At 34.5% G+C, this 26,972-nt stretch overlaps 1 protein-coding gene across 1 annotated transcript in view; it reads left to right on the top strand.

Moving 5' to 3' along the window:
* The window catches only part of BUB1B (BUB1 mitotic checkpoint serine/threonine kinase B), a 40,282-nt gene extending 13,882 nt beyond the window's left edge, over positions 1 to 26,400 (top strand). The window contains exons 7-23 of the mRNA XM_039843910.1: positions 433 to 647; positions 816 to 907; positions 5,324 to 5,553; positions 8,751 to 8,863; positions 9,383 to 9,495; positions 10,002 to 10,051; positions 11,150 to 11,210; positions 11,322 to 11,427; positions 14,483 to 14,757; positions 15,936 to 16,069; positions 16,355 to 16,495; positions 16,824 to 16,924; positions 18,945 to 19,094; positions 20,422 to 20,564; positions 23,362 to 23,533; positions 24,312 to 24,418; positions 25,824 to 26,400. Coding sequence (XP_039699844.1) covers positions 433 to 647; positions 816 to 907; positions 5,324 to 5,553; positions 8,751 to 8,863; positions 9,383 to 9,495; positions 10,002 to 10,051; positions 11,150 to 11,210; positions 11,322 to 11,427; positions 14,483 to 14,757; positions 15,936 to 16,069; positions 16,355 to 16,495; positions 16,824 to 16,924; positions 18,945 to 19,094; positions 20,422 to 20,564; positions 23,362 to 23,533; positions 24,312 to 24,418; positions 25,824 to 26,055 — 2,435 coding nt within the window. The 3' untranslated portion in view covers positions 26,056 to 26,400. The remainder of the gene's footprint in view (positions 1 to 432; positions 648 to 815; positions 908 to 5,323; positions 5,554 to 8,750; positions 8,864 to 9,382; positions 9,496 to 10,001; positions 10,052 to 11,149; positions 11,211 to 11,321; positions 11,428 to 14,482; positions 14,758 to 15,935; positions 16,070 to 16,354; positions 16,496 to 16,823; positions 16,925 to 18,944; positions 19,095 to 20,421; positions 20,565 to 23,361; positions 23,534 to 24,311; positions 24,419 to 25,823) is intronic.
* Positions 26,401 to 26,972: the final 572 nt, after the last annotated feature.

The following is a 26,972-nucleotide window of genomic DNA, read 5'->3' as shown; positions in this document are numbered from 1 at the left end:
GTCCTACAACAGAGAACACCCCTAATAAATGGGCTAATTTTAATTTGTCTTCTCTAGATTCAGTGTATCTTAGCTGATTTCCATCGACAGAAAATTTTAAACTCAACAATGAAGATTAAGTTAGGGTTAGTCTCCGATAAAACTAGACAATGTTCGAATGATTATTGAAATAAGATGTAGAATTTATATATATATATATTTATATGAATGAAAGGTTGGAGATGAGGAAAAGATTGGGAGAGTATAAATAACAAACAGAATGGACTAAAAAGTTAGTAATTTGACTCATTAAGGTTTTTTAAATTGTTATTTTTAAACTGATTCAATGGTAGAAGTAATCTTGATTTGGGGATGATTTAGGTATAATTTATCTGGCATCTAAGTTGATAATTAAAATTTTTACATGAAATTTTAATATTTTTTTCCTCTTAGCTCCAAACCAGAACCGAGGACTCCAAAATCCATTTCCTCAACCGATGCAAAGTAATTCTAGAATTACTGTTTTTGATGAAAATGCTGATGAGGCTTCTATAGCAGAGCTGTCTACGCCTACAGTCCAGCCATGGATTGCACCCCCTGTGTCCAGGGCCAAAGAAAATGAGCTGCAAGCAGGCCCTTGGAACACAGGCAGGCCTTTGGAACACAGGGTAAGGACTCTTACCTCTAGTGTTTTTGCTGACATTATAAAAAACTACAGATTTAGATTAAAGGAATATTTTTAGTATCTCTTTTAATTTCTCTTGAATAATTAGGCATGCATATGTTGTGTCAGAATGTATAACTGTGGTAATTTTAGTTTTCTTCTTCATTGCCAGCCTCGTGGCAATACAGCTTCTGTGACAGCTGTACCCTCTATGCTTCCCAGTTTTACTCCGTATGTGGAAGAGACTGCACAACAGCCAGTTATGTGAGTTTGAACTCCAGATATTTTGAGGTGGGAATTAATAAGAGTGGACAGGGGCCCCTATCCTAGTTCCCAAAGGCATTTTCTTCTTTGTGGGGGTAGAAGTAACCAGTTTAGTGTTTCCTTTATGTCTGTATTCCTCTGAGTACGTTAGAGCTAACAGACCATTAGGTAATATTTTTATTGAGGAATAAACATGATAGGTTTAACGTGATATGTTTATATTTATATTGCTGTTGTCAAAAATAATTACTGGGATTTAAGTAAGATGTTCTACCTTTGTTATTGACAGTAATTAGAAATTATGATAGTTTTTCTTCTGATCCTACTCTTTCCTTACAGATGTTTTCTAATTCTTTTCCTAGTCCTTAGCATTTCTATTTATAAGAAAAAGTACGAGGAGTGGCTCCATAATGTAGTGGTTAGCACGTCTGCTTTACATGCAGAAGGTCCAGGCTTCGCGCCCCAGGTGGAGCCACGGACCATGCCCTGGGTGTGCCAGGCCCGGGCGCACCAGGTGCCCTGAGTGTGCCAGGAGTGTGCCTGGGTGCACGCCGCGAGCCTGTGGGAGGAGATGCCCCGCCTTCAGAGATCCAGTTCTTACCGGGAAATGGCAACATCCATAGGTCAGAGGTGGAAGTGAAGGGGGAAAAAAAAGAAAAAGTACGATAGGTGATGATTAGATAATCCTACAGTCTGAGATTTAGTCTAATACATAACATTTTGGAGTTGTAATACTACATCGTACTCTGTGTCTCAGTACAAGAGTTTCCTAATCTGTAACCCTCCACTATATTCTAGGGAGTATAGGGATGTAAAAATAGGTAAGATTAATTAAAAATTCTGTCTGATAAGTGCTCAACACGAAAGAGGCTGTTATTTTTTCTATTTGCCGATAGTATTTTTTAATTTTTTCAATTATAGTTAGCATACAATATTATATTAGTTTCAGGTGTAGAATACAGTGATTAGACATTTCTATAACTTACAAAGTGATCTTCCCAGATAAATCTAGTACCGTCTAGTACCATACATAGTTATTACAGTACTACTGATTATATTCCCTATGCTGTATTCTACATCCCCATGAACATTTTGTAGTTACCAATTTGTACTTTTTAATCCCTCTCCCTTTCACCCATTTCCCCACCACCCCCAGTCCAGCAACCATCAAAATGCTCTCTGTATCTATGAGCTGTTTCTGTTTTGTTTGTTTATCCTGTTCTCTAGATTCTACATATAAGTGAAATCATAAGATATTTGTCTTTCTCTGTCTGACTTACTCCACTCAGCACAGTAACCTTTAGGTCCATCCACTTTGTTGCAGATGACAAGATTTAATCCTTTGTTTATGGCTGAGTAATATTCCATTGTATATATGTACCACCTCTTCTTTATCCATTAATCCACTGATGGACATCCAAGTTGCCTTCATATCTTGGCTATTGTAAATAATGCTGCAATGAACATATAGAAGCACATGTCCCTTCAAAGTGGTGTTTTGGGCTTCTTTGGATAAATAACCAGAGGCGGGATTACTGGGTCCTTCTTTGTCTCTTGGTATAGCCTTTGTTTTAAAGTCTGTTTTGTCTCTATAAGTATTATTACCCCAGCTTTTTTGTTTGTTTCCATTTTCATGAAATATCTTTTTCCATCCCTTTATTTTTAGTCTGTATGTGTCTTTTGATCCGAAGTGAGTCTTATAGGCAGCATAGGTAAGGGTTCTATTTCTTGTCCATTCAACTACCTATGTCTTTTGATTGGGGCATTTAATCTATTTACATTTAAACTAATTGTTGCTAGGTATGTAGTTATTGCCATTTTATAATTCATATTTTTAATTTTTTTAAAGAAGTCGCTTTAACATTTCTTATAATATTGGTTTGGTGTTGATGAACTCCTTTAGCTTTTTCTTATCTGGTAAGTTCTTTATATCTTTCAATTCTAAATGATAGTTTTGCTAGGTAGAGTAATCTTGGTTGTAGGTCCTTGCTCTATCATTTTGAATATTTTGTGCCAATCCCTTTGGCCTTTAAAGTTCTGTTGAGAAATCAGCTGATAGTTTTATGGAAGCTCCCTTGTAGATAACTAACTGCTTTTCTCTTACTGCTTTTAAGATTCTTTCTTTGTCTATATCTAACTTTTGGCATTTTAATTATGATGTGTCTTGGTGTGGGCCTCTTTGGGTTCATGTTATATGAGACACTCTGGGCTTGTATACCTATTTCCTTTGCCAATTAGGGAAGTTTTCCATAATTATTTCTTCAAACAAATTTTCAATTTCTTGCTCTCTTCTCCTTCCAGTACTCCTATTATGCAGATGTTAGTACGCTTGATGTTGTCTCATAGGTCCCTTAAATTGTCCTCATTTTTTTGGATTCTTTTTTCTTTTTTGCTATTCTTATTGGGTGTTTTCTGCTACCTTACCTTCCAAATCGCTGTTTTGATCCTCCACTTCATTTAATCTGTTGATTTCCTCTAATGCATTCTTTATTTAAATTATTGCATTCTTCATTTGTTTTTTATGTTTTTCTGTCTCCATTTTTATGTTTCCTGTCTCTTTGTTGAAGTTCTCACTAAGATCATTGAGCATCCTTATAACTAGCACTTTGAACTCTGCATCTGGTAGATTGCTTGTCTCCATTTTGTTTAGTTGTTCTTCTGAAGCTTTGTTCTCTTCTTTCATTCAAGACATGTTTCTTTGCCTCCCCATTTTAGCTGCCTCCCTGTGTTTGTTTCTTTGTATTAGGTAGAGTTGCTATGTCTCTCGGTCTTAGTAGAGTGGTCTTATGTAGTAGGTGTCCTGTGGGGCCTAGTCGCACAATCTTCCCTGGTCACCTGCAATGCAAGTCTGATCATGTCATTTTCCACGTCTTTTTGTGGCTTAATAGCTAATTTCTTTTTAGTGCCGAATGATATTCTGTTGCATAGATGTTTACCCACTCATCTATTGGAGGACATCTTGATTGCTTCCAAGTTTCGGCACATTTGTATGAGGCTGCTATAAATATTTGTGTGCAGGTTTTGTGTGGACACAAGTTTTCAACTCATTTAGCTGGATTATATTGTAAGACTAAATTTAGCTTTGTAAAAAAGTGCCAAAATCTCTTCCAAATTGTCTGTACCAGTAGTGAGAGTTCTTGTTGTTTCACATTCCTTGCCAGCATTTGGTGGTGTCGATATTTTAGATTTTAGTCTTTCTAATAGATGTGTGGTAGTGTCTCATTTTAATTTGCAATTCCTTGATGACATGATGTTGAGTACATGTTTTCATATGCTTGTTTGCCATCTATTTATCTTCAGGCAGGTGTCTGTCCATATTAGTTTTAAAAAATTTATTCTGAAGTATTTTATTCTTTTTGATGCTGCTACAAATAGAATTGTTTCCATAATTTTGTTTTCAGATTGTTCATTGCAGGTATATAAAATACAATTGATTTTTATATATTGATCTTGTATCTTACTTTTTTGATGAACTCATTTATTAGTTCTAATAGTTTTTAAGTGGATTCTTAGAATTTTCTATATAACAAGATCATGTCATCTGCTAATAGAGATTGCTTCTTCCTTTCCCATCTGGATGCCTTTTATTTATTTATTTTTTTACTTACTTATTTATTTTTTTGCCTAATTGCCCTGGCTAGGACTTCCAGTACAATATCGACTAGAATTGGCAAGAATAGACATCCTTGTCTTGTTTCTGGTCTTAGCAGGAGAAGCATTCAGTTTTTCATCATTAAGTATAATGTTTGCATGGGTTTTTCGTAGATGTCCTTTATCAGGTTAAGCATGTTGATCCTTAGACTCTACCATTAAAGGCTCTGATTCAGTGGATCTGGGGTAAGGACCAGGTAGGTATCTTTAGTTGTAAAAAGGTACATAAGAAAATAAAAGGTATATAAGTGATTCTGATCCATAGCCAGAGTTGAAAACATGTGTTCTATCCTGATTGAGGAACTTTATGATTATTCCTTTCAAACCTATATTACCACTCTCATTCTTCCCCCTCAGCTGAGAACCTTAAACTTCACATCATTAGTTCCCTAAATGCTGTATTCCTAACTCCGATTCTTTTGGGTTCTAAATAGTGGAAAATAGGCTTAATTTCTTTTCATACATTAGGTTTGATTAAGACATAGTATTATATTTTTTTACCTATAAGGAATATAAACTATTTAATGACTCTAACTCAGGGCTAATTTCCTTCCTTATCATAACACAGTAGTACTCAGAACATAATTGTTGACGACCCATGTAAATTATTTTTAGGCTCTTTCCTCAACCTTGGTTTTTTTTTTTTTTTTGAAATTGATTACATGTAGTCTTGTTGCTGATATCGTCTCTGTGTTTTGTCAAAACATGTTAAGAAATAACTCATTTGACTTGTATGGTGAATAATTATTATTTTGCTTCTTTTAGGACACCATGTAAAATTGAACCCAGTATAAACCACATTCTAAGCACAAGAAAGCCTGGAAAGGAAGAAGGGGATCTCCTGCAAAGGGTTCAAAGCCATCAGCAAGATTCTGAGGAGAAGAAAGAGAAGATGATGTATTGTAAGGAGAAAATTTATGCAGGAGTTGGGGAGTTCTCCTTTGAAGAGATCCGGGCTGAAGTTTTCCGAAAGAAATTAAAAGAGCAAAGGGAAGGTAGGTGCATTGATTTAGTTCAGATTTATAAAAATAACTAAACTTAGTTGTAGGAAGGTTAAGCTGATATATTAAGTCTGAGGAAAATTGTCCCATTGTTTGTATGTTTATGTGATGCTTCTATGGTTTCTATTGTTTTTCTCTCTCTACTTAAGCTGAACTCCCATTGCTGCTTTCCATGAGACCCCTGGGGGAAAAACTAAGCAACCAAGTCTGTGTTCAAAAGTAAAGGAGGAGAAGAAGCTCTGAACTATAGGAACAATTTATATTCACCAATGCCATCGGCAGACAGCTATGATCCTTGACATGCATACGCATACCTGCCATGCCTCCCCATTAAGTGCTTTCCTCATGTTGCGTGAACTATTTCACTTTTGATACTTTGCCTGAAATTTCTCCCAGGGCTTATTCAGTTTAACAGACTCAGTCACACTGCAGTTACTTAGATGATAGTTATTTATATTCTTAAAGACATTTTCTTCTTTCTAAATTAAGAGAAGTTTTACTATAAATTGAGAAATTCAAAATTTTGGGGAAATGGAAAGTAGTTCTGATTTTAGAGCCTGGAGTACTTGGGGCAAGAGGTAGTGCAGAATGGGCTGAAGTATTGAAGTATAATTTGGAACTTAAAGCATTAGAAGATGAGGGAGAGTACAGAATAGGAGGTGGGGGAGGGTCCAAGAATAAATTTTATCAATTTAGCTATTTTAACTAGGATCTACACCAAGAAAGAAGAAATAAATTTTTCTTTTTACACAGATATCCAGAATAACCTACTATTATGGCTCAGCTCACTTAATAGGATATGACATTTGCAGGGCTAGCTGGGAAACTTAACCATCACTTATAATTTATTTAAGGACAAATCATTTCTGAGTTATAGGTGACAAGTTGGAAGCAAAATTCTATAAAGACTGTTATTAGTAAGTTTGGAATTTGTTATATCAACTAGTCCCTTCTAAGATTGACAGAGGTGCTTTGGGCTCAAATAATGTGTTGAAAACTGGAACCTACGTATCTAGGTAGGAAAGAGGGAATGATTAGAAAGCAAGGAGTTAGTTGAGTAAGGATTTTAAAAAATGGGAACCACCCTAACAAAGAAGTAGGCTAGGAGGATAGCCAAATATGAGCTGGGAAAGAAACTAGGTATTTGAATTAAAAAAAACTACTGTTTTCTTCAATCTAAGTGTCCACTGATAGTTGAATATGTGTATGTACATGCAATGGAATATTCAGCCACAAAAAAGAATGAAATTTTGCTATTTGCAATAACATGAGTGGACCTTGAGGTCATTATGCTAAGTGAAATAAGTCAAACAAAAAGACAAATACTGTATGATCTCACTTAAATGTGGAATCTTAAACTCATAGATACAGAGAACAGCTTATGGTTCCCAGAAGTAGTGGATGGAGAGTAGGTAAAATAAGTGAAAGGAGTCAAAAGCTACAAACTTCCAGTTATAAGTCATGGAGATGTAATGTACACAGCATGGTGGCTATAGTTAATAATGCTGTATTGCATATCTGAAAATTGCTGAGAGCAGCAGTCCCCAACCATTTTGGCACCAGGGATCAGTACTCTTATGAGAATCTAATGCCTGATGATCTGAGGCGAAGCTGAGGCGGTGATGCTAGTGCTGGGGAGCAGCTGCAAATACAGATGAAGCTTCGCTGGCTTGCCTGCTCACCTCCTGCTGTACTGTCCAGTTCCTAATAGGCCACAGTACTCATCCGTGGCCCAAGGGTTGGGGACTCTGGCTAAGAGACTAAATCTTAAAAGTTCTCATCACAAGAAAAAAATTTTTTTGCAACTACATATAATGACAGATACTACCTGGATTTACTGTGATCACTTTGCAATATATACAAATATTGAATAATTATGTTGTACACCTGAAATGAACATTGTATGTCAATTATACCTCAATAAAATTGTGTAAAATAAGTAAAAGAAAACAAAACAACAACAAAAAACTAGTTTCCTTAAGAGTTTTTATATACCTAGCTTATACTAGGTATAAAAATAAGATGAAAGTACATTTTATTCTTAGCTAGCGAAAGAAGGACCAGTGCTAGGGTTAGATGGGATTTGAACAAGTAAAAAGACCTCCAAGGATTTTTTAATATTCATTCTGTCAGCTGGTCTCTGAATTTAGTTCATGAACTTGTAATTTCCCTGCTGTATATAGTTTGTATTCTTATAAATCCTCATACCTATAATAAAGTGGTTTCTTGTTACTATTAAAAACTGGCTTCAAAGAATGTTGCTGACTACTTACTATGGGGTAGGAATACTAGAAATGAGGAAGCCACAGGCAGGGCCTAGAGACAGGGTTGTTTTTTCTTCCCATTGCTACTTTCAAATCATTTTTTCCCTCCTTCAAAAACTCTAACTTCTTTCAGATCTGTGTCCTCAATTTTGTTTTCTACCTCCCGAACCTCCTTAGCGTTCTCACCTTAGACTTTCTAGTCACTCCCCATAATTCATTAATTTGCTCATAGCAAATTATTTTTTAAATCAGACCATGTCACTCCTTTACTTAAAATTCTCCAATTTTTTCTATTGTCTTAAAATGCAGTATAAACTCTTTATGCCCACATAACTTGGCACCTGCCTACTTCTCCAACTTCATCTTTTACTTTTCTCCCTTTTGCTATGCTACATACCATGCTTGCCTTCATTTGGATACTTGAGCACAATGATGTTGTTTCTGCATTAGGTCCTTTGTGCCAGCTAGTCCCTTCGCCTAGAATATTTCCCCAGCTCTATATATGACCAGCCCCTAGTCATTCAGGTTACAGCTTTATAATATCTCTTTCTTAGAATGATCTTTTCTGATCACTGGTCTCAAGTAGCCCCTAACCTCCATGCCCCTACCCAGCCACACAATCTCACATCACCTATTTTACTTTATTTTTAACCCTGTTTTCTGTTAATTCGTATGTGTTTGTCTCCTTGAAATTGAATGTTAGCATTGCATGGCCAAGGACTTTGTATTATACACCACTGAAACTTAGATGCTCAGAGTTGTGCTTGGCCTGTAGTATTCTCTTTTTTATTGACTGAATAAATAAAAGAATAGAGATCTCATTGTAATACTAACATATATATGTTGAAGACATGAGCCCTAAAGACAGTTTTTGACAAAATAAATTGCTATGAGGAGTAAATGTTCGGACAACTTTACTGTTTCTAGCTGAGCTACTGACCAGTGCAGAGAAGAGAGCAGAAATGCAGAAACAAATTGAAGAGATGGAGAAGAAGCTGAAAGAAATTCAAACCACTCAGCATGAAAGAACGGGTGATCAGGTTATTTCTCTTTTTTTTAATACATAAAACTAAAGCTTATTGAAATAAATTTAAGCAATATAAAAGCATAGAAGATAAAAGTCCTCTCAGTCCCCATTTAGAGTTTTCTGTAGTTTCTCAGCTATTAGCAGCAAAGTTCAGCAGAAAAGTAATTTAATAGGTGACTTCAATGCAATTTGTAGCATGTGCTATAAGCGATGCAATTTATTGATTTCTTAGTTATACACTCACCCATTAGTTTTGTTACCTCTAACTTCAGCTCTTTATTCTAGTCATGCTCCATTAAAATGAGATTAACTAAAGAAATTCATGCTATATGCTTGGCACCATTTAGCTGAATACAGAGTACCAGTTTATGCTAATAAATTATTGGAAAGAACTTTTGTGGAACAGACATTTTATATGGTTAGTGGATATGTAGGGGAAAAGTATGGTAAGGCTAATTTTGAAACTAAAGATTGAATATAGCATTTTCTAGAAAGGGAGAACAAATCGATTTTGTTTATTTCATGCAAATAGCAAGAAGAGATGTCTACAAAGGAGACAGTTGAACTGCAAATTGCTTCAGTGTCTCAGGAAATCCCAGGAATGACTCTATCCAATCCTGTTTGTCCAATAAACTCTTGTGCCAGGTAGGATCACATTGGTGGGAAGGATGATGCTTATGGGAGGGCATTTAGAAACAACTTTTGACTCTCATGACTTGAAGACTCATTGACTTTTATAGCATCAAGACATGATTTTTGCAAGTCTCTGTCACAACGTAAACTTTGATGCTAATGAGGGAAGACAGGGTACTTTTTTTTTGATTAAAAAAGATATATGGATCTTATAGAAGCAATTAAATTTAAATAATTTTTAAAAGATAAAACCATCACGAGATGACTACTATTAACATTGATAATCTACTTTATACTGTTAATATAACTTAACATCTATTATCGAGTAGACTTCTACAACAATTTTAATGACCAAAAGTTCCAACATTTTTAAGAATTTGAATTGATAGTATTAGAATATTTTCTTATCTTAGAGTGAAGATTATAATATTTAATGAAAAGACCTCTTAGACTTTTAAGAATGAAATTATTCTTTCTGTGAGTACTAAGCACATGTTTTAAAACAAGTTCCTTTACAGGGAAACTTCACTTGCAGAAAACATTTGGCAAGAACAACCTCATTCTAAAGGTGAGTTGTACTGGGCAATGTCATGGAACACTTACTGATAACCCATGCTTTATGTAACAAGCAGTAAGCATTTTTCTTAATCATAGTAAAGGGAGTTGAAAGAAGGGAGAGAAGGGAACATTGTATCTTTGAATAACGGAATTCATTTATAAGCATATGATTGGAAGTTAGATAGACATTTGAAGGAATATTTTTGTAAGATTCCTCATCGTTTTGAAATATTTGGTTTAAATGTAAATTTAAATTTATAATTTTCCACTTCAGTTAGTATACACTAAGTTAAGCACATCTGTAGTATACAGCAGCCAACACTGGAAAGTGGTTTTTGGAACAAAGGAAAAAAGCTTAAAACTAAGCCTATTTTATATTCAAATTTGTTCTCTTTTCCATTCAGAAACATGTTAAAGTGGTAAAAATATGAATATGCACCTGTAAGTAGTTAAAAAAAAACATTAAATAGAATCTGAGCAAACCTTAATTCTAATCGCCAACTTATAGGAAATAAAAGCATGAAAGAACAGGTTAAACAACACAGGAGAATGTAATTGCAAAAAAATTAAGCATTATGGGGCAAACATTTACTTTCTTCAAAAAATTAGTTACTTAAAAAAAATTCTATAGAATAAAAGTGATTTAAAAGACATTTCAAATAGTCACAGAAAGTACATGAATCTTACTCTGCATTCTCAATTCAAACTTTCTTAAAAATTTTGGTAAAATGATACTTCTGACTGGATATTTGATAATTCAGAAATTAATTCTACAGATATGATCATAATTTGAAGTTATGCTTTTGAAAAATGACCTTTTTTATAAATACATACTGAAATATTTATAGATGATATGTCTTAGATTTGCTTCAAAATAATCTGGAATTGGGTTGGGTTTGGGGAGTAGTGGTAGTGGCAGGAAATAAAGATCATCCATGTTTAGATAATTATTATTAAGTAATATCTACTTTTATATGTTTGAAATTGTTCATTAAAAAAAACCAGATTGCCTTTCTGCTTTCAAACAATGTGAAATATTAATTGACCTACTTGTGAAAAATAGAGCATTTACTTTTAAGAATATAAATCTAGTCTCTTTTTTCTCTAGATCCCAGTATACCTTTCTCCATTTTTGATGAGTTTCTTCTTTCAGAAAAAAGGAATATCAGGTTTGAGATTTGTTTTGACACTTAAAAGTTTTCTATTATTATTAGTGAGGGGTTACTGTTATCTGTGTCAACAGAAAAAAAAATTGCTAAATGGAGTATGCCTTTTTCCAGTCCCTCTGCAGATCCCCCACGGGTTTTAGTCCAACGAAGACCCCTTGCAGTTCTCAAAACTTCAGAAAACATCACCTCAAATGAGGATGTGTCTCCAGATGTTTGTGTAAGGAGCAGTATTTCTAAGTTAATATAAATGGACTAGTAGATTGTTTCATTCAATTCTCATGTTTAGCGTTTAAATGAAAATTACTGCTTTTAAATAAGCACATGAAAAGATGCTCAGCATCAGTTATCAGAGAATGCAAATCAAAACCACAGTAAGCTATTACTTCATAGGCACTTAGAATGGCTATAATCAAAAAGACAACAAGTGTTGGTGAGGATGTGGAGAAATTAGAACCTTCATAGGTTGCTGGTGAGAATATATAATTGTGCGATCACTTTGGAAAACAATTTGGCAGTTCCTCAAAATAGTAAACATAGAGTGATCCTATGACCAGAAATTTCCTCCTAGGTTTATATAGAAAAGAATTAAAAATACATGTTCACACAAAAAACTTGTATGTGAATATTTGTGACATTATTCGTAATAGCCAAAAAGTGGAAACAACCTAATGTCCATTAACCGATGCATGGATAAACAAAATGTTGTATATCCATACAATGGAATATTATTTAGCCATAAAAAGGAATGAGGTACTGATACATCTTACAACCTGGGTGAACCCTGAAAACAATTTATTAGGTGAATGAAGCCAAACACAAAAGACCGCATATCATATGATTCTATTTATATGAAATGTCTAGAATAGGCAAATCTACAAAGACAGAAAATAGATTAGGGATTTCCAGGCGATTAGAGAGAAGGAGTGTTAGTGACTGCTAATGGGTATGGAGTTTCTTTTGTGGGGGATGAAAATGTTCTGGAGTTAGTGGTGATGGTTGCACAACCTCGGAAACATACACTTTAAAAGGGTAAATTTTTTGGTATGTGAATTATATCATTTTTTTTTTTAAAGTAGGAAAAAAAAATCACTATCTTGAAAGCCTTTACAACTTTTTTTTTAACCAACATAGCAGAAGATCTTTGTTCTTTTATATAAAATGCTTTTCATGGCAATTGGAAGAGTTATGTGGGCCAACCATTTTTCTTTAGTAATGTTCTATTTTAACCATGGACTAGTGACATAATACTTAGGGTAAAAGGACCCCACATAGGCATTCAAGTCAAAGTAAATAACCATTATCACTGACATTTCATTGAGGTTTTAAGGAATAAAATCATCCCTCTCTTCAATCCAGCATCTGAAAACTTGTCTTGAGGTTGAAGAGAATTAGATATGTTTAGTCTGAAGATAACAATGTAGAAGAGTATTTAATTACATACTGTGTTCTTGAGAATAGCACCAGAGAACATGATAAATAAATAGACTGGAAATGGAGGTAGTGGTTCCAGGTTCAGCTGTTCAAGGATGGGCCAAATTATTACAGGAGTCAGTCTTTAGCCTTTTACTTGAATTTTGTTAATAGGCACCTACCAGAATTTTTTTCCCCTAAAAATAAACATATTTAAAATGTCTAAACTAATAGGACCATTAGTAGTAGTTGCATAAAATGTATTCTTAGACTATAGATATCTGTTTTTTTAATCTTATAATATTTTAGCCACATTTATTTTTTTCTAGATGTACCTCTCACCTCTACTTACTAATGTTGACTCAGAAATTTAAAGTATATGTCAAATTGATAATCTAGAAAATTAATGTCTAGTATACATAAAGTTAAATAAAATTGGTGCTTTTGTATACTGCAGGTAAATGTATAAAATGGTACAATCTCTGAGGTCAGCTAGGCAATATGTATAAAGAAACTAGTGTTCATAACCTTTTAACCTAATAATTCTCTTAGGAATTATTCCTAAAAAAATTAAGATATTCTTAAAGATTTAAATGTGTAAGGATATTTAACATAGTTTTATAATAGTAAAAAACAGAATAACCTAAAATAGTTCATTAACTTCTGATAGACCCCATGGTGTGATCATCATGTTTTTAAAGGATTTTTAATAGCACAGAAGATATAAAAATACAAGAAAGAATAATACATAGAGTTGGTTCTTGAACAACACAGGTTTGAACTGCACAGGTCCACTTATACAGAGAATTTTTTCAATGAATATATAGTTTGCCTCCATATTCCTGGGTTTCACATCCATGGATTCAACCTACTGTGGATTACCACAGATCGCAAACAATATTTTTCATACATGGTTGGGAATCTGAGGATGTGGAGAAACAACTGTATGCATTGTTCTGTGCCATTTTATATAAGGGACTTTGAGCATCCCCAGATTTTCATATCTATGGTGGGATCTTGGAACCAATCTCCCAGGGATACCAATGAATGACTAAGTCTTTTAGGAGTCACAAGTTATACAAGGATTTTTGACTGCACAGAGATCGGCACCCTTAACCCCTGCATTGTTCAAGGGTCAACTTTACTAGCACATATGCTATAATATCACCTGTTTTAAAACCTTTTTTAAATGCATAGAATAGCTTGTGCATGTATCTTACTAGAAATATATGGTAATAGCAGTTGTTTATGGGAGTAGTAATTGAAATGGAGATGGGGGATCAAGTGCAGGAGGGAGATTTTTTCACTATATATCCTTTTAAACTAGTTGACTTTTTAAAACCACGTACATATATTACTTTTTAGTGTTTTTCATTTTTTAATACTTTAATACTTAGTTTTCCATATTTTCTACCATGATTGTGAGTTACTTTTAAGAAATAAAATAAAATAAAGTAAAAATTAAGTATTTGGCATACAAGACCACTTAAAAGCTAGGAGGATAGCAGATTACCAGAACATTTTCTAGGCCAAAGCCAAAAGAAAAATAGTATTAGTCCTCTAGTTCTTTGATAAAATTGATTGGAGGAAAAAACTATTATACACTATTTTTCTTTTGTGTGGGGAATCCTCACAGTGTATTTTTTGATGAAATATAGTTTGCCGTTTTCATGATATAAAATCTTTTCCCTCAAATGTTATAATATGCTTTTTAAAATTGTCTTTCCTTAAAGTTTCAGATATGCTACTCTGCACCCTGTGTTGAAAATAGCTTATCTGATGTATGTCTCTCTGACTAAAAAGGATAAATTGATATGCTCATTGAAATATTTCAGCTAAACTTTACATGGTTTCTATTTCAGGATGAATTCACAGGAATTGAGCCCTTGAGTGAAGATGCTATTATCACGGGTTTCAGGAATATAACTATTTGTCCTAACCCAGAAGACACTTGTGACTTTGCTAGCGCAGCTCGTTTCGTATCCACTCCTTTTCATGAGATAATATCCTTGAAGGATCTCCCTTCTGACTCTGAGAGACTTTTGCAGGAAGAGGATCTAGATGTGAAGACCTCTGAGGACCAACAGACTACTTGTGGCACTATCTACAATCCAACTCTCAGCATCAAGAAGCTGAGGTAATTGGCGATACAGGCTGCACAAACCAGATTATTAAGTATTCTTATTCTGTGTGTGATTATCAGTTATAGCAATTAATTATCAAGCTCCTACTACGTGCCAGGTACTGTGCTAAGGTCCTTTACTTTACATCAGGGGTCCCCAACCCCCAGGCCATGGGCCAGTACCAGTCTGTAGCCTGTTAGGAACTGGGCTGCACAACAGGACGTGAGCAACAGGTGAGGGAGCAAAGCTTCATCTGTGTTTGCAGCCTTTCCCCAGTGCTAGCAGCACCACCTCAGCTCCTCCTCAGATCATCAGGCTTTAGATTCTCGTAAGAGTACCAGTCCCTGGTGCTAAAAAGGTTGGGGCCCTCTGCTTTACATGACAGTAGGGCTCCCCCAGATAAAGTGTTAGTGGGACTTCGTAATTTGAATATGAGGGTTAGAATAAATAAATTTTGAAGGTTATGAGAGTAAAAAAGGCCCAGGAGGATTATGATATCTTTGAGGAAATTTGGCAGTGTACCTGCTTGGGATAGAGGAGGCATTTATTTTTTTCTTTAATATTAAGTTTAAAATAATGATAAAATAATTTGATACTAATTTCAAATAGGCAACTAGGGATTTTTTTTTAAGTATCTTTTGATAGGTGGAAATGTAAAGAATTGGTATAAGAGAATGGCATAGAGAGCCAGGACTAAGCCTTATGATCTATCCATATTTAAAAGTCATCTGAACCAATCCCAGTTTTCCAATTTGTCCTTTTAAAACTGCGTTTTCAAATTTTTTCTCCAAAAATTTTTTTTCACATTTGCTAGCATGTATTCACAGTAGTGATGTTGGTGTCACTTTTACTTGACTTTATCTTGTTACAGAGTAAAAAGTCCAAAGAAGGAGTAAACAGAAAGAAAGTTTGTGTCTTAGTCAATTTTTTTTAATAATTTAGAATAGATGTAGAATAGGCATTTACTATAGGTCAGGTAAATAAAGCATATGTTCAGAAATTTAATGATAGGTATTGCTTATTAACCAGAGTTACCTAGATTCTGTTACCTAGATTATGATTATGAATCTATTTCTGTTTCATGAAAATAAAGGACTTTAAAAATGAGACTACTAAATATCAAATAAAATTGTAGTAGACAAATTGATATATATTTTCCCTATGAGAATTGACTCATTTGTTGTTCTTTCAGCCCAATTATTGAAGATAGCCGCGAGGCCACACACTCCTCTGGGTTCTCTGGATCTTCTGCCTCAGTTATAAGCACCTGCTCCCTCAAATGCCTTCAAATTCCTGAGAAACTGGAGCTTACTAATGAAACTGCAGGTAAGTTCATACATACCACTTATTTAGTGGTATATATTAGTGAACACATTTATCTTCAGTGAACACTTATTTATCTCCACAAACAACTGTTTTCACTAGAAAAGTTCCTATAAATTGTGAAATTTCTAGAATAAATCAGTATTAACTGAACGAGGTATAAAGAAATGAGATAAAAGAGTGTTGTTAGCTTAGCCATATTGATCGTGCGATTTTGTTTTATTTCCCTCCCCTGTTATACTCATTTTAAGGTTTTAGGTGATGTTTTTACAACTTTTTTCTCCCCAGAAAATCCTGTTCAGTCACCCTGGTGTTCACAGTATCGTAGACAACTACTAAAATCCCTACCAGAGCTGAGTGCCTCTGTAGAGATTTTTGTAGAAGACAGACCAATGCCTAAGTTGGAAACAGAGAAGGAAATTGAATTAGGTAAGTACCATTGAATACATATCCTTTTGTATATGACAGTGTATAAATAAGTTTATTTATTTGTACTTGAGCTTGATGCTTATGTACAATAAATATTTGTAAATTATAAGAAACAGGATCATAGAAGTTGACATATTGATAAGTTCATATCCCAGTAACATAGGAATTCTGTCTTCTCTTTCAATTTTTAGCAAATGAATTTGAAAACTATTCTAGCTGCTACTAACTGGCAAATATAAAGTACCTTTAGTCCTTAAACCAGGAAGTAAAATCTAAGGGGCTATACATATTCCAGTGGTTTTTAAATGGAATCAAACCTTCTCAACAGGTAATGAGGATTATTGCATTAAACAAGAATACCTAGTATGTGAAGATTACAAATTATTCTGGGTGACACCAAGAAACTCTACAGAATTAACCATAATAAAGGTGAGACTGATTTTTTTTTTTTGTCACTTCAATTACCTTGTAAATAATGTGGGTTGAAGTGGTAACTGTGGACCCATGGTACCATCAAACTCCTTATAGGAAAGTCAGTGATGTGTCAAGAAATCACTCACCATTATGTGCCAGGATCAGATATCAAAAATAAGAAACTATTGTGTAAGTTTCTCAATATGTCTAAACATATTAAATATTCTATCAATTTTATCTTTATGAAGAAATCTGAAAATTTCTGGCCTCTCCAATCTGAACAGGTTACATTCTAGCCTTCACACACACACACATGATTATTTTGTAATTTTCATTCACCATCACCCTAGGGATTCACATGACCTCTTTCTTACACTAGATGTCCAGTTATATTAGATCCTATTTTTTCTTCTTGATTTAAGCCCTCGTGTTTTAGTAGCTTCCTGAGAAAAGATGCATGGAATGTAAGTTTTTTGAAAACTTTCATGTCAGAAAATTCCTTATTCTACGTCTTTACCTTATTGGTAGTTTGGCTTAATATTAGAATTCTAGGTTTAAAACATTTTTCCTTAGAATTTTGAAGATGAGCTCTATTATCTTTTGACTTCTAACTTTGCTTTTAAAGTCTTTTGCCGTTCTGCATGTGAGGATATATTTCTCTTTCTCTGGGTCCTTGTAGTATCTTATTTTTGTTACCAGTATTCCAAAATTTCACAATTATATGCTTTTATTAAAGTCGTCCATACGCTAGGCATTCGACGGCCATTTCAGTCTGGAAATTCCTTCATTTCTGAGAAAAATTTTTCAAAGAATACATTTTTGTTCCCCTCAGTTTTCTCTTTTCTCAGAATTCTTTTTATTAGGATATGAGGTCTCCTGTACAGATCTTTAAAAATCTTATCTTTTTTCTCCTGTTTTCTGTCTCTGTCCTTCTGCATTACTTTCTAGAATGTTTTGTCAACTTTATTTTTAGTCTTTTTACTGGGTTTTTCATTTCTTTTGTCATGTATTTAATTTGCAAGAGCTCTTTTATTCTCAGAATTTTCTTCTTTGTAGCATTCTCTTCTTCATTTTAAAGATGGAATATTCCTTATCTCTAAATACATTAATGATGCTTTAAATTTATTTCTCCCTGCATTATCTATTTCCTTTTGTGTGTTTTGATCTCTGTCTTTCATATTAGAGGCTTTCTTCAAATCTTTGGCTCCTTAATCATATTCAGTTGTGGGACTCTGAAGGCTAATTGAAAACTCTGTATATGGAGGAACCTTGACAGATGTGGGGCTCACTGTAGGATGATCTCGCTTAGCCATTTTATTAGAAAATCTCAGTTTTTAGGTCTTTACTCTTGAGCTTATCATATCCCTCAGAGAAAACTTCTCTAATTTCCTGCCTAGGGCATATAATCCTAGCTACTAGCTTCCTGAAAGCTTGGTGGGGAAATTAGTCTGGAGAGTGGAAGGTACATCATAACGTTTGTTATATAAACTTTTTCTTTTTTTCCATATGGTATTCTCACCCCCAACAGTGTCTGGTGTCCTCTAGTCCAGAGCCCTTCTGTTTTATACTCTCTAGGAATAAACTTCTGATGTTATGGAATGGGAAAGAGGCAGTTGCTAGGCTGGGTTACAGAAAGAGGTGGGAGAAGCTGGAATCTAACTTTCTCTTTAATAGAGTTCAACCACACCTGTTTTAGCTCTACCTTCACCCTTACTTCTACAGGTATTTGGTGCCACCAGTTTTATACTATAGGGAGATGGTCTTACAATGTAAATTTGGTTACTCTTAGCTTTCTCCATTGCTAGAATCAGTTTTCCTTGGGTCTGCTAAGTGAATTGTTACCTCTTATTGTTCTCTTTCCAGCTTTGAGAATTTGTTGCCCCTATGTCCTTTATTATAGATTTATGCCTTTTAAAACATCCTTTTATTATTATTTCTGTTGGGATATCAGAAGAGTTGGAGGGAGTGTTTTCAATCTGCCAACCATTATCATAGATTCTAATTGCTCTGATTTTTAAAATATAATTTCTTACAGGTATCTTCTCAAACTGTCCCATGGGACTTTTATATCAACCTCAAGTTAAAGGAACGTTTAAATGAGGAGTGTGATCATTTGTGCAGCTATTATCAATACCAAGATGGTTGTATTGTTTGGCACCAGTATATAAACTGCTTCACCCTTCAGGTTTGCAATAATATAAAAATATAATTTCAAGTCCTCAAATAGAGAGATTTGTGCTCCATTTAGCAAAATAATTTAGTACAAATTCCTGTTAATCTTCTAGAAATAGAATGATTCATTATAAATTAAAAGCATTGATCATTTTCTTTCCCAAGTTATTTTGACCAAGAACCTCTTTTAACTTTTTATTATGTCAATTTTCAAACATATATAAAAGTAAAATAGTTCAATGACTCGGTCATCTCACTACGATCATCATCAATTCATGGCCACTCTTGTTTTAAATTCCTGATCTGATAATTCCAACATCCCTGCCATATCTGGTTTTGATGCTTACTCTGTCTCTCAAATTATGTTTTTTCCTTTTTTATGACTTGTAATTTTTTTCTGGATAGCCAGACATGATGTACTAGGTAAAAGGAACTGCTATAAATAGGCCTTTAGTAATGTGATAAGGTGAGAGGGGAGGGAAGCATTGTATAGTCCTGTGATTTATATTCTTTTATAGTGAGCCTATGCCTCTGGACTGTGAACTTCACAAGTGTTTCTCAGTTTTGTTTTGTTTTTTTTTCAACCCCTTTTTATGTAGGACAGGATAGCTAGAGTGGGCTCAAGTTGGGTAGTTCCCTTCCTGAGGGCAAGTCTTATTAAGGACAGAGTGTTCTGGCCTATTTCAAAATGGTTCCTTTTCCCTTTCCCAGCCAGAAGGATGAGGGGAATTTTTCTCTGATATTTACTATGAGAACCTGGTCTAGCTCCTAAAGATAAAACTCACAAAAGTGTGGAAGCCCCCCTGTGCTTACAGATCTTAAGAGAGTTATTGATTTTTCAGTCTGTTCAGCTTTTTTCTTGTTAGGACAGAACAGTGACTTCCAAGCTCCATGCATAGGGAAAGGGAACCAGGGGTTGAGAGGTCTATTTTTGCCACTCTTATCTGTATTACCACCATCCCACTGGATTATTTTTAGAACCCAAACATAATATATTGTTTGTTTTTTGGAATGTTCCTAAGGTTTTGCTGCATATTTTGATGGTAATGTGAGTTCTCTAAAATGGTTGGAATAAGGGTAGTTTAAAATTACTATTTATAGATTATCTATTAGGGGCCAAGTTCATCCTCGATGCTCTTCGTTCATTATTTCATTAAATTCTCGCAAACAATCTTACAGGAGAGCAGTGTTGTTAAAATTGGGACAAAGACCCAACCTATAAAGGAGCCCACATTCTAGTAGAGAACAACAAGGAAGAGTACAAAGCAGCAGTTAGCAAGGTATTAAGTACAGTTACCCGAACTTAAGAAATGGTGAGTTTTTTGTCCTTCTTTTTCCAGGATCTTTTTCAGCACAGTGAATTTATTACCCATGAAATAACAGTGTTGATTGTTTATAACCTTTTGACAATAGTGGAGAAACTACACAAAGCGGAAATAGTCCATGGTGACTTGAGTCCAAGGAGTCTGATTCTTAGAAACAGGTTGGTCCTTTTCATTCTCTTATAGTTCTGTCAGCTTTCTCTTAATCCTTTTCTGATTTAAAAAAAAAAGTGCAGCTCGCTGCCAGTGTTAACATCTTGTGTAGGAATGCTACGTTTCCTAGGATTTGACATTTTCAGCAATCGAGAATTACTATATTTTGTAAATGGAAATAATACTAAAAACAAAATGCATTTGTTTCCAAAGACTATTGATATACTAGAGTGATGCAAAAATAAGAATAAAAGCAAAATATTTCATGGCAAACTTTGGGAGTAAGATTAGAACTGTAATCTGTGAGTTATCTTGGGGTAAATGCTGCAGTTACAAGTGTCACCCTCAAGTATTCTCGGGGCAAATGGGAAATGGGTTAAAACATGGATAGTTGCCATTTTCTTTTGCTTTCAATAAATGCCATATTGATGAACATAGTATAAGATAATATTTTCTACCTAAAAGTCAATAATCATTGGGAATAATTTACAAGAAGAGATATAAAATATGAATATTTGTGAGAATGCAAAGTAGATTGTCTAGTCTGTCTTTGAGTGGTGCCAGTGTAGACCTAGCAAGTGTGATAGTGAAACTGAGGTACTGCTCAGTTTTAAAGACCAAACCTAAATTGAGGTAATTGCCAAAAGGAACGGATAAAACCAGAGTACACATGCAAACTATGCCAAGAAAAGGGGCTTAGTGTTCAAATTAAACACAGTTTAGTCATCAGGTTCAAGGGTTGAACACAGAGCAGGAAATAAGAAATGAAGCCCAAATACTAAGAACTGAGAAAATATAAAACACATTGAAGCATAAACAAGGCATGAACAATAAAAAGACAGCCCATTATTTTTGTTTTATGAAAAGGATTGGGGAACCAGCACACCCTTTTAGTGATTATCTGTCTCGTGGTATTTGAGTAAAGCAGTCTGGTTTAAAAATGGGTTGTCTGCCTCAACCTTGGGTAAGCAGTTAACTTTTTCTCTGAGGTCATTGGTGTACACTAAAAGCTGCAATCATTCTTTACATTTCTCCTGACTACTTAATCTGTAAGAGGATACCGAGTTAGACTTAAATTATAGCTGGCATAGAAATTAAAAGAACCCTCAATGTATATCTGCAATTATAACTAACAGAACTAGAGCATCCTGCCTTCTTTTCCTGAGACAGCAGAATCCTCAATTCTTCCCTAGGCATAATATAGCAGCATTTCTCATCCAGGGAACCATAGGTATTTTGGATGAGATAATTCTTTATTTTTTAATTAAAATTATTGGGGTGACATTGGTTAATAAAAACAAGTAGGTTTCAAATGTACAGTTTAGTAATTTCATGAGTATATTACATTGTGTTCATGGATGAGATAATTATTTGTGCAAGTCTGTTTCAAGCATTTCAGAATGTTTTATGTTTCTATTCCCTCATAACTCCCCTCACCCCACCAAATTAAATACAAATTATATTCCCCCAGGTATAGTTTTATTTCCACCCCATTTCACAGCACTGAAAGTTTGGAGCATAGTGCTAAAGTTCTCTGGGCTATGGAAATAATAAGCAAAAAGACAACCTTTTAATGATTGGGCATTTGTGCACTATGTATTCAGATATCCCTCCTCTCAGTCAACAGAGAACTCCAAGAAAGCCCATGATGTTAAAGGGACATTGCCTTTTACTTTGTCACAACTTATCAAATTTAACCAGAAATTTCATATAGATTCAAAAGGAATTCAAAGAGCTTTTGATCCTAAAAAGTAAAATGTCTTGCCCATGGTAACAGTGAGTGGCCAAATAGAGAGAGCTAGAAGAACTTACAGCTTCTTTTTACTAGCCCAAGAAACATTTTCCCCTACCTCTCCCAAGTTTTAAAAATACCTGGGAATTATAGTTTTGTGTTGGCCAAAAAAAAAAAGGTTTGCATCTGTGCAAGGAAAAATGGGAACAAATATAAATTTTAAAGTAAAATAGATGATTCTGTTTTGTGGAAGTACATGATGGGATTAGTCAAAGCTGTATTTAGGAATATAGGACCTACTACCAATGTTAATCAAGGATTTGAGGAACTGAGAAAAGCAGAGACAAAAGGAACACAAAAATAATCCATTAATTTCTCTTACCTAAATAGTTCCCATGTCTCTTTGGATAGTAGCTTTATTGCATGGAATAGATAAAGACAAGGAAAATAAAATAAATAGTGAATTAGTATTATAAAGTTGTTTCTTTTGTTTTGTTTTGTTTTAGGAAGTAAGGGTTAGAATAAGGTAAAATAGAATATGGTATTAATTAACCAGGATAGTTTACAATATAAGTAGCACTTTATCAAAAACGAGCCTTATATTATTTTCAGTTAAACTCTGGAAGGGAAGAATATGAATAACAGTTGGAAAGCCTAATTTATAATAGTAAACAAGAAAGGCTGACACCTATAAAAGCTTAATTTCCTCCATCATAATTCTCATCAGTGTATAAATCATCACTATTATATGCCTATACTCTACTTCCAGTACTTAACTGTATATAATATGGAAACTTGATAAATGTTCTGTGGTGGTCATGCACTATGGTTTAGATACTTTGTGTCACTAAACTATAATCTTGACATTCCCCAGGTAGGTATATACAACCGCTGCTCTTATAGGTGCATTTTCAAAACTAACCACTGGAGGGGGATGTTGGCATAGCTAAGACACACCTGCAGTATCTCTTTTTTTTCTCTCTCTCTTTTTTTTTTTTTTTTTTAAAAGACCAGCTATGCAGCTTCTTTCATGGCTTGTTTTTATTATCTCTTTCTCTTAAATCTGGGCTTAGAATCCACGATCCCTATGATTGTAATAAGAACAATCAAGCTTTGAACATAGTGGACTTTTCCTACAGTGTCGACCTCAGGGCTCAGCTAGACATTTTTGCCCTCAGTGGCTTTCGGACTGTACAGATCCTGGAAGGACAAAAGATCCTGGCTAACTGTTCTTCTCCCTACCAGGTAAGTGTAAAACAAGTCTGAGTAAATATGGAGAGGGTTTCTTAATCTCTTTCTTAATCTAAATAAGATTTGAATGCTAGTGTTTACTGATATTGTCTCTCCTGGAATAGATGACCTAGTTTTCAAATATCAAGTCAAGCAAAATGTACCATTTTTGTGTCACAACACTAAAGAACATACACATACACGTGCAGACACATGACTAACTCAGCATTCTAAGTGTCAGGGCCATTTCTACCACTTATCTATGTGGTCTTTATAAATCATTTTCTGTGATCTTCTCTGTGAATAAGGATAACAGTCTGCTCTGTGTACATCAGAATTGTGAGGATTAAATTGAAAAATGTATATAAAAAAACATTAGGACAAATGTAAAGTGTTTTATATGGTGGCATTATATGCAAAAATTCCTTCTCACTCAGCTCTGGACATATGGCATTTGCCGATTGAATATGTAGCATGAACCTGAACTAGTCATGTGGACCACATTTAAATCATAGCTGGGGTCCATGCAAATTCAGTAGGTCTATAAATTTGAATTTGACAGTCTAGATATTTTTATTACCTTTTATTCTTAAAGATAATTCCTAGAGTTGGCACTATTGGTCACTTCTTTGGGGAGCTTCTCCCTTTACTATAAGGGTGAAGAACAGTCTATTAAAATATATGTCATAAAATAAATTTAGTTAATCACTATAGTATCTTTCAACTTCCTACATAAATTGCCATGATAGTAGCAGAGAATTATTTTAGCTGATGGTGCTTTTTGTGATTTCAGGTAGATCTGTTTGGTATAGCAGATTTAGCACATTTACTATTGTTCAAGGAACATCTACAGGTCTTCTGGGATGGGTCCCTCTGGAAACTTAGCCAAAATATTTCTGAGTAAGTATTGGTGATTTCAGGGTCTTTGCTTGTCCAAATAATTTTCTTTCTCTTGGGTGCTCTCCCTGCTTTGGCAACCTTAGTTTTCTTAGTCCAAATGCCATAATTCCATTAATTCCAGCCATTTTTTGTTAAGAGTATCAGTGGAGCACCTAGTGCAGGACAAAGGAGTTGGTAATTAAGAATACAAAACTATTCAGACATCAGGATATTGTTCTGGACCTAGATGTATCATACAGACTGCAATTAGAGTGTTGAAGCCTCTCAATTTGGAATGCTAGTAGAAACATTTCATGAGAATGATTTTCTAACCAATTGGTGTTAGTCTTATACCCCTTTTTAATAGCTATTGTTATCAAAAGTTAATAAGCATCTCTTGAAGAGAGTTAAATTTCTAAATTATATACTAATTGTAGGCTATTATTTATTTAATGAATGGGTGATACCAAAGCAGAGAACTGAATCTCCTTTGTAAAGAAGTAAATGCTCTCTTAATAAGAGCTGCTTGGTCTCAGAACCTTAGTATTCCCTCAAGCCTACTCATAAAACTTATTAAATATCCCATATTCCACTTCAGTTTATCAGACCAAAAAACTTCCCAGAATAAGCTGATCAATCTATCACTATTGGTATGTTCTTTGGTTTAAAAAAAAAAAATCAGCATTGAAGATTTACCACCCCTTCTCCATTCCCCGCTCCTAACAATTGAATTGTATTATTTTCTTTATTGAATTTAGAATTTGCTCAGTCTTACCTCTAATGCATGCTTTAAAAGTAGGCTTGCAATATAATGTAAGACACATCGGATAGATTTAGGTATCTCCAGTTGGTTATGGTCCTAGGTGGGCCTAACACAAACAGAAACAGGTGAGGTTTCCTAATAGCTCTGCCTTATACAATAATGGAAGCTTCTCTGATTTTTTTTTTTTTTAAGTACAAAATCCTGAGAATCCTACGCTTAACTGAGGTAACAGTAGTTAACAGTAGTTACCTCAGTTAAGCGTAGGATTCTCAGGATTTTGAAGATAACCATTGTGGGTGTACAGTGCTGTAGTCTTTCTAATGACCTAAACTTTAAGAAAGTTAGAGGAAAGGAGACAAAATTCCTTTTTTTTCTATTTGTAGAAGAGAAGTGCTGCATCTTTGTACACAGGAAATTTATAGATTTAGATGAGAGACTTTTCCTTTATGTGCATTGTATTATGGCTTTTCCCACTATGGTAGTCTTTTTTTTCCAAGTACCACCCTGGGCTTTCAAAGGATTATTTGAATGATCTCTAACCCTAAAGTTCTAGGCATTACCTTAAAACATCTTGGTGCATAAATGTACCACTGAATTAGACACAGAAAGAATTTTAACTTTTATATGCCTAATCTTGATGGAAATGGTTTTATATATTTTTAGGCTAAAAGATGGTGAATTGTGGAATAAATTCTTTGTGCGGATTCTGAATGCCAGTGATGAGTCCACAGTGTCTGTTCTGAGGGAACTTGCAGCAGAAATCAATTGGGTGTTTGATACCACATTTCAAAGTCACCTGAACAAAGCTTTATGGAAGGTAGGGAAGTTAATCGGTCCTGGGGCTTTGCTCTTCCAGCAAGATAGGCAGTCAAGTCTCTCACAGAATCCTGCCTAAAACCAATTGTTCTGTTGTGGAACATTGGACCTGTACATGCTGTAATCTAATTTAGGACACATTTAGGTACATTATCAGCACTTTTCTACTTTTTGATAGCATAGTATATTTCTGGGTAACTGGCATTTTTTACACAGCAATGTACCTACTCTTGGCCTTGTCTAACTTTAACAAAGAACTGTTTTATTCGAAATGGACTACACGTGTATGAGTACCTTGTCATTTAACACGTTTGTCTACTTTTCCCTGTACTTTTTTCCCTTTTGTAATTTGTGACATGTACCCTTATGATCACTGTGTATTTTGTAAATAATAAAATAGTGTTTGTTAAATTTGTGCTTCTAACATCTAGTCTACTTTTTGCCAACTAAGATAATAAATGGCTTGGTTTTGCAGACAGGAGCTATTTTACTATGGAAATTTATATATCCTAAATTTGGAACTGTTATGATAGGATCGTAACAAGACAGAATAGCCAACCATTCTTTTAGGTGTTCCTGACCTTCCACTAAGTGATCTAGTTTGAAAAATAGATAATTTATACAAGGCTAAATTTTCTTAAATTTCAAATGCCAAGATTGTTTATGTTTTCATTATATTTTAATGTTTTTGTTTTTTATCCAGTAAGCCCCTTGGTCTATTTACATAATCTCATGGTGCTGCTGTTACTGGTCTGTTGATTAGGACTGTAGCTGTTAAAAAATGAAAAGGTTTTGAATAGGGTTTAGCAACCTCTCAGAAATGGAATGATCACCATTCTGTAACATGCAGAATGATGGTGGGCGCAAGGGCTATGAAGGAATAGAAAGGAGTTTTGTTCTTTGAAAGACTTGAAGAGGACGAAGTTCCGAATAAAAAGATAACCTTGAAGTATGGAATAATTTGGGAGACAATAGGTCTAGTTGGAGTATTGGATC

The sequence above is a fragment of the Pteropus medius genome, unplaced genomic scaffold (genome assembly GCF_902729225.1).
Source record: "Pteropus medius unplaced genomic scaffold, Ma_sr-lr_union100, whole genome shotgun sequence".
Lineage (NCBI taxonomy): Eukaryota > Metazoa > Chordata > Mammalia > Chiroptera > Pteropodidae > Pteropus > Pteropus medius.
This window is presented reverse-complemented; position numbering and strand designations above follow the sequence as displayed.